At 29.8% G+C, this 12,624-nt stretch overlaps 1 protein-coding gene across 2 annotated transcripts; it reads left to right on the top strand.

Annotated features, from left to right (window-relative positions):
* The first annotated feature begins 1,520 nt into the window (after positions 1–1,520).
* Positions 1,521–12,605, top strand: LOC103522589 (pre-mRNA-splicing factor 38-like). 2 transcript variants are annotated; one of them, XM_017449048.2, is made up of 2 exons: positions 1,521–1,759; positions 11,556–12,605. In XM_017449048.2, the coding sequence occupies exons 1-2, from the start codon at positions 1,712–1,714 to the stop codon at positions 12,423–12,425; spliced, it is 918 nt and encodes a 305-aa protein (XP_017304537.1). In that variant the 5' UTR covers positions 1,521–1,711; the 3' UTR covers positions 12,426–12,605. The 2 variants fall into 2 exon arrangements, with proteins under 2 accessions (XP_017304537.1, XP_008485910.1); XM_008487688.3 differs by lacking the exon at positions 1,521–1,759 and having other exon boundaries at positions 11,484–12,605.
* The last annotated feature ends 19 nt before the right edge of the window (positions 12,606–12,624 follow it).

Consider the following 12,624-nt stretch of genomic DNA (forward strand, 5'->3'; position numbering starts at 1 on the left):
TGGAAGTCAAACCCAGGACCTACAGTGTGAAATACCTACCCACCCACTTGACCACATCAAAGGCTGCTCAAATTTATTAAATACCTAGCCACCCACTTGGCCATACCAAAGGTCGCTGAAATTTACTGTCTCAACTTTATTGAATACCTAGCCACCCACTTGGCCATACCAAAAAGGTCGCTCAAATTCATTGTCTCAATTTTATTGAATACCTAGCCACCCACTTGGCCATACCAAAGGTTGCTTGAATTTATTGTCTCAATTTTATTGAATACCTATATAGCCACCCACTTGGCCACATCAGAGGTTGCTCTACTGGCTTCTAGCTTTCCACTTTATTTGATTTTCTCATTCTGCCCTTTCTTATTAGCCCACACATCCAGCACAAAATTCTCACATCTGCAACTTCCAGTTTTCCAGAAAAAGCTCTCTTCTGCCTCTGTTATTGCCCATGTTCCACTATAAGTACAATACCACCCCACACATCCAGCACAACATTCTCACATCTGCAACTTCCAGTTTTCCAGAAAAAGCTCTCTTCTGCCTCTGTTATTGCCCATGTTCCACTATAAGTACAATACCACTGGTCTCACTACATACAGTCTACCCTTCACTCTACCACTATTTTCTCATCACACAACAGCACTGCACTCAGCTTTCTCCATATAATCCATCAAGTTGAAAACTTCACTAGGTATTTAGACACTTTTTGGTTGAAAAGCAATTTGGAATGCAAGAAAAAACGGTCAACCACAGTGGCGTAGCGTCCATGTAGGGCGTGTATGGCGGCCATACACTCTAATACTCAAATACCCTTAAATATTTATGAAGAAGCATGTGCATAACTTATGTAGTAATGTGCATGCACGTGAGAGAATGACCTAATGGCCAAGTTCCCGACATCGAAAAGTGACAACAACGAAAATATTTCCGATGTTTTGACTTACCTAGGGGACTTAATATTAGGTGAGGCATTACTGGTGGGGGTGTTGTCCCCACGGTCAACCATAAAGTAAATAGATACCTAGTTCAAGAGAATCGACAAAGACTGCCAGCTGCAAGGGAATTGCAGTAGACCTGAGGATGAAAAGGGTTTGGTACATACCTCATACCTGGGATACATTTTCAAGGAAAAAGGCTCCCGAATTCTTGATAGACGTAGCTACCTACACCTACCAAAAACTTGTTAGATTTAGGTGTAAATAATTCACTGAAAAGTTGAAAACTTCATTGTTTAACTTTGAAAATTAAAGCTATAAACGCCCTTAACCAAAACGCCAAAACCATTAACCAAACCTCACTATCACAAATTCACAAAACTCAAAATAAAATTTTAATTTTTGATTTTTAAATTAAAAAAAAAAAAAATCCGTTAAAAAAAAGAAAAAAGTTGACTCTGTGAACGCGGCTTTTTGTAAAGAAGTCTGTGCTGTCTGGGTTGGGTTCTGAGTTCTGAGTCCCGCGAAATTTTGAATTTTATATTGTACTTTTCAAGATTTCAAGAATTTCAAGCTTGGTGTTTGCAGTTGGCGTTTTTTATTCGATTTTTTTCTGGTTTTTATTACCTACTTTCTATTTTTCCTAGGTACAGAATTTTAGTGTGGAAAACATTTTCTACTCTAGTTCCAAGTATGGATTTGTGTTTCTAAACCACTCTGAAGTTCCCATCTGTTGTTTTAGTTCCCATCAGTAAAACCTCCCGGATTGGATCATGGCTAACCGTACAGTAAAAGATGCCAAGTCTGTGCGGGGTACAAACCCTCAGTGCAGGTATAATCTTTGCCTTTAATGACAGCCAAAGGACTGGAGTTTTTTTCTTGTCATTATAGGCATATGTTGTTATTTGGTCATCATATCCGGTTAGTCGTTAGAGGTTGTTATAGGCAAATTTTACTGTACATGTTATCTTTATCATGGGTTTGTTTTTCATCTTTCACAGAATGTTCGATGTCATAGAATTTGAAGGGGGCTTGTTAGAAACCATCCCAACATCTTGGGTCATTGATGGACAGTGTTACTATCCTGTTAATGGTGGTGTTCAGGGACACATCAAAAGGAAAACAGTTCCAAGGGAACCCTTCTTCAAAATAAAAGATTATGAAAAACACTGGGGGACGTTCAATACTTTACTAGAAGCCAGAGCCCTGGCTAAAACATTATTCTGCTGCATGTAAATCATTATTCTGTAAATCATTCATGTAAATCATTATTCTGCTTTATTTTTTTGTATTGTAAAATAAGAATATCAAATGTCTCTGACATTCCTGTAAAATGTAAATCATTATTCTATTATTCTGCTGCATTCTTTTCTATTGTGAAATAAGAATGTCAAATGTCTCTGACATTCCTGTAAAATGTAAATCATTATTCTATTATTCTGCTGCATTCTTTTCTATTGTGAAATAAGAATGTCAAATGTCTCTGACATTCCTGTAAAATGTAAATCATTATTCTATTATTCTGCTGCATTCTTTTCTATTGTGAAATAAGAATGTCAAATGTCTCTGACATTCCTGTAAAATGTAAATCATAATTCTGCTGCATTTTTTACTTTCCTTATCTTATAAATAACTCTTTGTATTTTACAATACAAACCTTTGTATTGTAAAATAAGAATGTCAAATGTCTCTGACATTCCTGTAAAATGTAAATCATTATTCTGCTACATTCTTTTCTATTGTAAAATAAGAATGTCAAATGTCTCTGACATTCCTGTAAAATGTAAATCATTATTCTGCTGCATTTTTTTGTATTGTAAAATAAGAATGTCAAATGTCTCTGACATTCCTGTAAAATGTAAATCATTATTCTGCTACATTCTTTTCTATTGTAAAATAAGAATGTCAAATGTCTCTGACATTCCTGTAAAATGTAAATCATTATTCTGCTACATTCTTTTCTATTGTAAAATAAGAATGTCAAATGTCTCTGACATTCCTGTAAAATGTAAATCATTATTCTGCTACATTCTTTTCTATTGTAAAATAAGAATGTCAAATGTCTCTGACATTCCTGTAAAATGTAAATCATTATTCTGCTACATTCTTTTCTATTGTAAAATAAGAATGTCAAATGTCTCTGACATTCCTGTAAAATGTAAATCATTATTCTGCTACATTCTTTTCTATTGTAAAATAAGAATGTCAAATGTCTCTGACATTCCTGTAAAATGTAAATCATTATTCTGCTACATTCTTTTCTATTGTAAAATAAGAATGTCAAATGTCTCTGACATTCCTGTAAAATGTAAATCATTATTCTGCTACATTCTTTTCTATTGTAAAATAAGAATGTCAAATGTCTCTGACATTCCTGTAAAATGTAAATCATTATTCTGCTACATTCTTTTCTATTGTAAAATAAGAATGTCAAATGTCTCTGACATTCCTGTAAAATGTAAATCATTATTCTGCTACATTCTTTTCTATTGTAAAATAAGAATGTCAAATGTCTCTGACATTCCTGTAAAATGTAAATCATTATTCTGCTACATTCTTTTCTATTGTAAAATAAGAATGTCAAATGTCTCTGACATTCCTGTAAAATGTAAATCATTATTCTGCTACATTCTTTTCTATTGTAAAATAAGAATGTCAAATGTCTCTGACATTCCTGTAAAATGTAAATCATTATTCTGCTACATTCTTTTCTATTGTAAAATAAGAATGTCAAATGTCTCTGACATTCCTGTAAAATGTAAATCATTATTCTGCTACATTCTTTTCTATTGTAAAATAAGAATGTCAAATGTCTCTGACATTCCTGTAAAATGTAAATCATTATTCTGCTACATTCTTTTCTATTGTAAAATAAGAATGTCAAATGTCTCTGACATTCCTGTAAAATGTAAATCATTATTCTGCTACATTCTTTTCTATTGTAAAATAAGAATGTCAAATGTCTCTGACATTCCTGTAAAATGTAAATCATTATTCTGCTACATTCTTTTCTATTGTAAAATAAGAATGTCAAATGTCTCTGACATTCCTGTAAAATGTAAATCATTATTCTGCTACATTCTTTTCTATTGTAAAATAAGAATGTCAAATGTCTCTGACATTCCTGTAAAATGTAAATCATTATTCTGCTACATTCTTTTCTATTGTAAAATAAGAATGTCAAATGTCTCTGACATTCCTGTAAAATGTAAATCATTATTCTGCTACATTCTTTTCTATTGTAAAATAAGAATGTCAAATGTCTCTGACATTCCTGTAAAATGTAAATCATTATTCTGCTACATTCTTTTCTATTGTAAAATAAGAATGTCAAATGTCTCTGACATTCCTGTAAAATGTAAATCATTATTCTGCTACATTCTTTTCTATTGTAAAATAAGAATGTCAAATGTCTCTGACATTCCTGTAAAATGTAAATCATTATTCTGCTACATTCTTTTCTATTGTAAAATAAGAATGTCAAATGTCTCTGACATTCCTGTAAAATGTAAATCATTATTCTGCTACATTCTTTTCTATTGTAAAATAAGAATGTCAAATGTCTCTGACATTCCTGTAAAATGTAAATCATTATTCTGCTACATTCTTTTCTATTGTAAAATAAGAATGTCAAATGTCTCTGACATTCCTGTAAAATGTAAATCATTATTCTGCTACATTCTTTTCTATTGTAAAATAAGAATGTCAAATGTCTCTGACATTCCTGTAAAATGTAAATCATTATTCTGCTACATTCTTTTCTATTGTAAAATAAGAATGTCAAATGTCTCTGACATTCCTGTAAAATGTAAATCATTATTCTGCTACATTCTTTTCTATTGTAAAATAAGAATGTCAAATGTCTCTGACATTCCTGTAAAATGTAAATCATTATTCTGCTACATTCTTTTCTATTGTAAAATAAGAATGTCAAATGTCTCTGACATTCCTGTAAAATGTAAATCATTATTCTGCTACATTCTTTTCTATTGTAAAATAAGAATGTCAAATGTCTCTGACATTCCTGTAAAATGTAAATCATTATTCTGCTACATTCTTTTCTATTGTAAAATAAGAATGTCAAATGTCTCTGACATTCCTGTAAAATGTAAATCATTATTCTGCTACATTCTTTTCTATTGTAAAATAAGAATGTCAAATGTCTCTGACATTCCTGTAAAATGTAAATCATTATTCTGCTACATTCTTTTCTATTGTAAAATAAGAATGTCAAATGTCTCTGACATTCCTGTAAAATGTAAATCATTATTCTGCTACATTCTTTTCTATTGTAAAATAAGAATGTCAAATGTCTCTGACATTCCTGTAAAATGTAAATCATTATTCTGCTACATTCTTTTCTATTGTAAAATAAGAATGTCAAATGTCTCTGACATTCCTGTAAAATGTAAATCATTATTCTGCTACATTCTTTTCTATTGTAAAATAAGAATGTCAAATGTCTCTGACATTCCTGTAAAATGTAAATCATTATTCTGCTACATTCTTTTCTATTGTAAAATAAGAATGTCAAATGTCTCTGACATTCCTGTAAAATGTAAATCATTATTCTGCTACATTCTTTTCTATTGTAAAATAAGAATGTCAAATGTCTCTGACATTCCTGTAAAATGTAAATCATTATTCTGCTACATTCTTTTCTATTGTAAAATAAGAATGTCAAATGTCTCTGACATTCCTGTAAAATGTAAATCATTATTCTGCTACATTCTTTTCTATTGTAAAATAAGAATGTCAAATGTCTCTGACATTCCTGTAAAATGTAAATCATTATTCTGCTACATTCTTTTCTATTGTAAAATAAGAATGTCAAATGTCTCTGACATTCCTGTAAAATGTAAATCATTATTCTGCTACATTCTTTTCTATTGTAAAATAAGAATGTCAAATGTCTCTGACATTCCTGTAAAATGTAAATCATTATTCTGCTACATTCTTTTCTATTGTAAAATAAGAATGTCAAATGTCTCTGACATTCCTGTAAAATGTAAATCATTATTCTGCTACATTCTTTTCTATTGTAAAATAAGAATGTCAAATGTCTCTGACATTCCTGTAAAATGTAAATCATTATTCTGCTACATTCTTTTCTATTGTAAAATAAGAATGTCAAATGTCTCTGACATTCCTGTAAAATGTAAATCATTATTCTGCTACATTCTTTTCTATTGTAAAATAAGAATGTCAAATGTCTCTGACATTCCTGTAAAATGTAAATCATTATTCTGCTACATTCTTTTCTATTGTAAAATAAGAATGTCAAATGTCTCTGACATTCCTGTAAAATGTAAATCATTATTCTGCTACATTCTTTTCTATTGTAAAATAAGAATGTCAAATGTCTCTGACATTCCTGTAAAATGTAAATCATTATTCTGCTACATTCTTTTCTATTGTAAAATAAGAATGTCAAATGTCTCTGACATTCCTGTAAAATGTAAATCATTATTCTGCTACATTCTTTTCTATTGTAAAATAAGAATGTCAAATGTCTCTGACATTCCTGTAAAATGTAAATCATTATTCTGCTACATTCTTTTCTATTGTAAAATAAGAATGTCAAATGTCTCTGACATTCCTGTAAAATGTAAATCATTATTCTGCTACATTCTTTTCTATTGTAAAATAAGAATGTCAAATGTCTCTGACATTCCTGTAAAATGTAAATCATTATTCTGCTACATTCTTTTCTATTGTAAAATAAGAATGTCAAATGTCTCTGACATTCCTGTAAAATGTAAATCATTATTCTGCTACATTCTTTTCTATTGTAAAATAAGAATGTCAAATGTCTCTGACATTCCTGTAAAATGTAAATCATTATTCTGCTACATTCTTTTCTATTGTAAAATAAGAATGTCAAATGTCTCTGACATTCCTGTAAAATGTAAATCATTATTCTGCTACATTCTTTTCTATTGTAAAATAAGAATGTCAAATGTCTCTGACATTCCTGTAAAATGTAAATCATTATTCTGCTACATTCTTTTCTATTGTAAAATAAGAATGTCAAATGTCTCTGACATTCCTGTAAAATGTAAATCATTATTCTGCTACATTCTTTTCTATTGTAAAATAAGAATGTCAAATGTCTCTGACATTCCTGTAAAATGTAAATCATTATTCTGCTACATTCTTTTCTATTGTAAAATAAGAATGTCAAATGTCTCTGACATTCCTGTAAAATGTAAATCATTATTCTGCTACATTCTTTTCTATTGTAAAATAAGAATGTCAAATGTCTCTGACATTCCTGTAAAATGTAAATCATTATTCTGCTACATTCTTTTCTATTGTAAAATAAGAATGTCAAATGTCTCTGACATTCCTGTAAAATGTAAATCATTATTCTGCTACATTCTTTTCTATTGTAAAATAAGAATGTCAAATGTCTCTGACATTCCTGTAAAATGTAAATCATTATTCTGCTACATTCTTTTCTATTGTAAAATAAGAATGTCAAATGTCTCTGACATTCCTGTAAAATGTAAATCATTATTCTGCTACATTCTTTTCTATTGTAAAATAAGAATGTCAAATGTCTCTGACATTCCTGTAAAATGTAAATCATTATTCTGCTACATTCTTTTCTATTGTAAAATAAGAATGTCAAATGTCTCTGACATTCCTGTAAAATGTAAATCATTATTCTGCTACATTCTTTTCTATTGTAAAATAAGAATGTCAAATGTCTCTGACATTCCTGTAAAATGTAAATCATTATTCTGCTACATTCTTTTCTATTGTAAAATAAGAATGTCAAATGTCTCTGACATTCCTGTAAAATGTAAATCATTATTCTGCTACATTCTTTTCTATTGTAAAATAAGAATGTCAAATGTCTCTGACATTCCTGTAAAATGTAAATCATTATTCTGCTACATTCTTTTCTATTGTAAAATAAGAATGTCAAATGTCTCTGACATTCCTGTAAAATGTAAATCATTATTCTGCTACATTCTTTTCTATTGTAAAATAAGAATGTCAAATGTCTCTGACATTCCTGTAAAATGTAAATCATTATTCTGCTACATTCTTTTCTATTGTAAAATAAGAATGTCAAATGTCTCTGACATTCCTGTAAAATGTAAATCATTATTCTGCTACATTCTTTTCTATTGTAAAATAAGAATGTCAAATGTCTCTGACATTCCTGTAAAATGTAAATCATTATTCTGCTACATTCTTTTCTATTGTAAAATAAGAATGTCAAATGTCTCTGACATTCCTGTAAAATGTAAATCATTATTCTGCTACATTCTTTTCTATTGTAAAATAAGAATGTCAAATGTCTCTGACATTCCTGTAAAATGTAAATCATTATTCTGCTACATTCTTTTCTATTGTAAAATAAGAATGTCAAATGTCTCTGACATTCCTGTAAAATGTAAATCATTATTCTGCTACATTCTTTTCTATTGTAAAATAAGAATGTCAAATGTCTCTGACATTCCTGTAAAATGTAAATCATTATTCTGCTACATTCTTTTCTATTGTAAAATAAGAATGTCAAATGTCTCTGACATTCCTGTAAAATGTAAATCATTATTCTGCTACATTCTTTTCTATTGTAAAATAAGAATGTCAAATGTCTCTGACATTCCTGTAAAATGTAAATCATTATTCTGCTACATTCTTTTCTATTGTAAAATAAGAATGTCAAATGTCTCTGACATTCCTGTAAAATGTAAATCATTATTCTGCTACATTCTTTTCTATTGTAAAATAAGAATGTCAAATGTCTCTGACATTCCTGTAAAATGTAAATCATTATTCTGCTACATTCTTTTCTATTGTAAAATAAGAATGTCAAATGTCTCTGACATTCCTGTAAAATGTAAATCATTATTCTGCTACATTCTTTTCTATTGTAAAATAAGAATGTCAAATGTCTCTGACATTCCTGTAAAATGTAAATCATTATTCTGCTACATTCTTTTCTATTGTAAAATAAGAATGTCAAATGTCTCTGACATTCCTGTAAAATGTAAATCATTATTCTGCTACATTCTTTTCTATTGTAAAATAAGAATGTCAAATGTCTCTGACATTCCTGTAAAATGTAAATCATTATTCTGCTACATTCTTTTCTATTGTAAAATAAGAATGTCAAATGTCTCTGACATTCCTGTAAAATGTAAATCATTATTCTGCTACATTCTTTTCTATTGTAAAATAAGAATGTCAAATGTCTCTGACATTCCTGTAAAATGTAAATCATTATTCTGCTACATTCTTTTCTATTGTAAAATAAGAATGTCAAATGTCTCTGACATTCCTGTAAAATGTAAATCATTATTCTGCTACATTCTTTTCTATTGTAAAATAAGAATGTCAAATGTCTCTGACATTCCTGTAAAATGTAAATCATTATTCTGCTACATTCTTTTCTATTGTAAAATAAGAATGTCAAATGTCTCTGACATTCCTGTAAAATGTAAATCATTATTCTGCTACATTCTTTTCTATTGTAAAATAAGAATGTCAAATGTCTCTGACATTCCTGTAAAATGTAAATCATTATTCTGCTACATTCTTTTCTATTGTAAAATAAGAATGTCAAATGTCTCTGACATTCCTGTAAAATGTAAATCATTATTCTGCTACATTCTTTTCTATTGTAAAATAAGAATGTCAAATGTCTCTGACATTCCTGTAAAATGTAAATCATTATTCTGCTACATTCTTTTCTATTGTAAAATAAGAATGTCAAATGTCTCTGACATTCCTGTAAAATGTAAATCATTATTCTGCTACATTCTTTTCTATTGTAAAATAAGAATGTCAAATGTCTCTGACATTCCTGTAAAATGTAAATCATTATTCTGCTACATTCTTTTCTATTGTAAAATAAGAATGTCAAATGTCTCTGACATTCCTGTAAAATGTAAATCATTATTCTGCTACATTCTTTTCTATTGTAAAATAAGAATGTCAAATGTCTCTGACATTCCTGTAAAATGTAAATCATTATTCTGCTACATTCTTTTCTATTGTAAAATAAGAATGTCAAATGTCTCTGACATTCCTGTAAAATGTAAATCATTATTCTGCTACATTCTTTTCTATTGTAAAATAAGAATGTCAAATGTCTCTGACATTCCTGTAAAATGTAAATCATTATTCTGCTACATTCTTTTCTATTGTAAAATAAGAATGTCAAATGTCTCTGACATTCCTGTAAAATGTAAATCATTATTCTGCTACATTCTTTTCTATTGTAAAATAAGAATGTCAAATGTCTCTGACATTCCTGTAAAATGTAAATCATTATTCTGCTACATTCTTTTCTATTGTAAAATAAGAATGTCAAATGTCTCTGACATTCCTGTAAAATGTAAATCATTATTCTGCTACATTCTTTTCTATTGTAAAATAAGAATGTCAAATGTCTCTGACATTCCTGTAAAATGTAAATCATTATTCTGCTACATTCTTTTCTATTGTAAAATAAGAATGTCAAATGTCTCTGACATTCCTGTAAAATGTAAATCATTATTCTGCTACATTCTTTTCTATTGTAAAATAAGAATGTCAAATGTCTCTGACATTCCTGTAAAATGTAAATCATTATTCTGCTACATTCTTTTCTATTGTAAAATAAGAATGTCAAATGTCTCTGACATTCCTGTAAAATGTAAATCATTATTCTGCTACATTCTTTTCTATTGTAAAATAAGAATGTCAAATGTCTCTGACATTCCTGTAAAATGTAAATCATTATTCTGCTACATTCTTTTCTATTGTAAAATAAGAATGTCAAATGTCTCTGACATTCCTGTAAAATGTAAATCATTATTCTGCTACATTCTTTTCTATTGTAAAATAAGAATGTCAAATGTCTCTGACATTCCTGTAAAATGTAAATCATTATTCTGCTACATTCTTTTCTATTGTAAAATAAGAATGTCAAATGTCTCTGACATTCCTGTAAAATGTAAATCATTATTCTGCTACATTCTTTTCTATTGTAAAATAAGAATGTCAAATGTCTCTGACATTCCTGTAAAATGTAAATCATTATTCTGCTACATTCTTTTCTATTGTAAAATAAGAATGTCAAATGTCTCTGACATTCCTGTAAAATGTAAATCATTATTCTGCTACATTCTTTTCTATTGTAAAATAAGAATGTCAAATGTCTCTGACATTCCTGTAAAATGTAAATCATTATTCTGCTACATTCTTTTCTATTGTAAAATAAGAATGTCAAATGTCTCTGACATTCCTGTAAAATGTAAATCATTATTCTGCTACATTCTTTTCTATTGTAAAATAAGAATGTCAAATGTCTCTGACATTCCTGTAAAATGTAAATCATTATTCTGCTACATTCTTTTCTATTGTAAAATAAGAATGTCAAATGTCTCTGACATTCCTGTAAAATGTAAATCATTATTCTGCTACATTCTTTTCTATTGTAAAATAAGAATGTCAAATGTCTCTGACATTCCTGTAAAATGTAAATCATTATTCTGCTACATTCTTTTCTATTGTAAAATAAGAATGTCAAATGTCTCTGATCAGTAAAACCTCCCGGATTGGATCATGGCTAACCGTACAGTAAAAGATGCCAAGTCTGTGCGGGGTACAAACCCTCAGTACCTTATTGAGAAGATTATACGTGCCCGTATCTACGATAGCAAATACTGGAAGGAAGAATGTTTTGCCCTCTCTGCAGAACTACTTGTAGACAAAGCCATGGAGTTGAGGTATATAGGTGGAGTGTTTGGTGGTAACATCAAGCCCACACCATTCTTATGTCTCATACTAAAGATGCTACAGATTCAACCAGAGAAAGACATTGTTGTAGAGTTTATCAAGAACGAGGAATTTAAATATGTCCGTGCTTTGGGAGCTTACTATATGAGACTCACTGGATCTTCTGTAGATTGTTACAAATATTTAGAACCTCTGTTTGCTGACAGTCGGAAGTTGAGGTTCCAGAACAGACAGGGTGCATTTGAAGTGATTCATATGGATGAGTATATTGACCAGTTGCTCCGAGAGGAACGGATGTGTGATGTTATTCTGCCCCGTATACAGAAGAGACATGTTCTAGAGGAAAATAATGAGATTGAGGTTAAAGTTTCTATTTTAGATGATGATATTGACGATGGTGGATCTTCCTCATCAGAAGATGAAAATGAAGAAGCTGGAGAAGTTTATGACAAGAACAGAATGGATGTTGACACCTATCATAGTTCAAAATATGATTCCCATCACAGAGATCCAGATAAAGAGAGAGATCGAAGATATCGTAGTGAGAAATCTACTAAGGAAAGAGTCAGAGAAAGAAGTAGGAGTAAGGAAAGAGATAGACGGCATAGATCTAAATCTCCAAGACACAAGGACAGGGATTATGACAGAGATAGGTATAAGGATTATGAGAGAGAGAAGTATAGAAGTGACAGAGATAGAGGAGACAGAAGAGATAGGGGTGATAGAGATAGAAGACATAGGTAAATTCATTGGAGAGACTTGTTCTACCTGGGATTCTGAGTGTTCTGACAGTTCTTCTAAAGCTGTGATGCTAAACTTTTTTCCCTCAGTGTTTGCTAGAATAAGTATCACAATATTTTGTTGCTTCTGCCTCTCATGTGTAAAAACCAAAACTGTAAATAAATGTGAAATTTTCCAATCTAGTTCATGTCTTCATTATTCT

This window comes from Diaphorina citri, unplaced genomic scaffold (genome assembly GCF_000475195.1).
Source record: "Diaphorina citri unplaced genomic scaffold, Diaci psyllid genome assembly version 1.1 scaffold9508, whole genome shotgun sequence".
In the NCBI taxonomy this organism is placed as follows: domain Eukaryota; kingdom Metazoa; phylum Arthropoda; class Insecta; order Hemiptera; family Psyllidae; genus Diaphorina; species Diaphorina citri.

What these genes read in the sequence shown, in the direction of transcription:
- LOC103522589 (XM_017449048.2), top strand. Translation starts at nt 1,712, where the DNA reads ATGGCTAACCGTACAGTAAAAGATGCCAAGTCTGTGCGGGGTACAAAC. An exon ending in AGTCTGTGCGGGGTACAAAC is followed by an intron (nt 1,760 to 11,555) that starts CCTCAGTGCAGG and finishes CGGGGTACAAAC; the next exon opens with CCTCAGTACCTTATTGAGAA.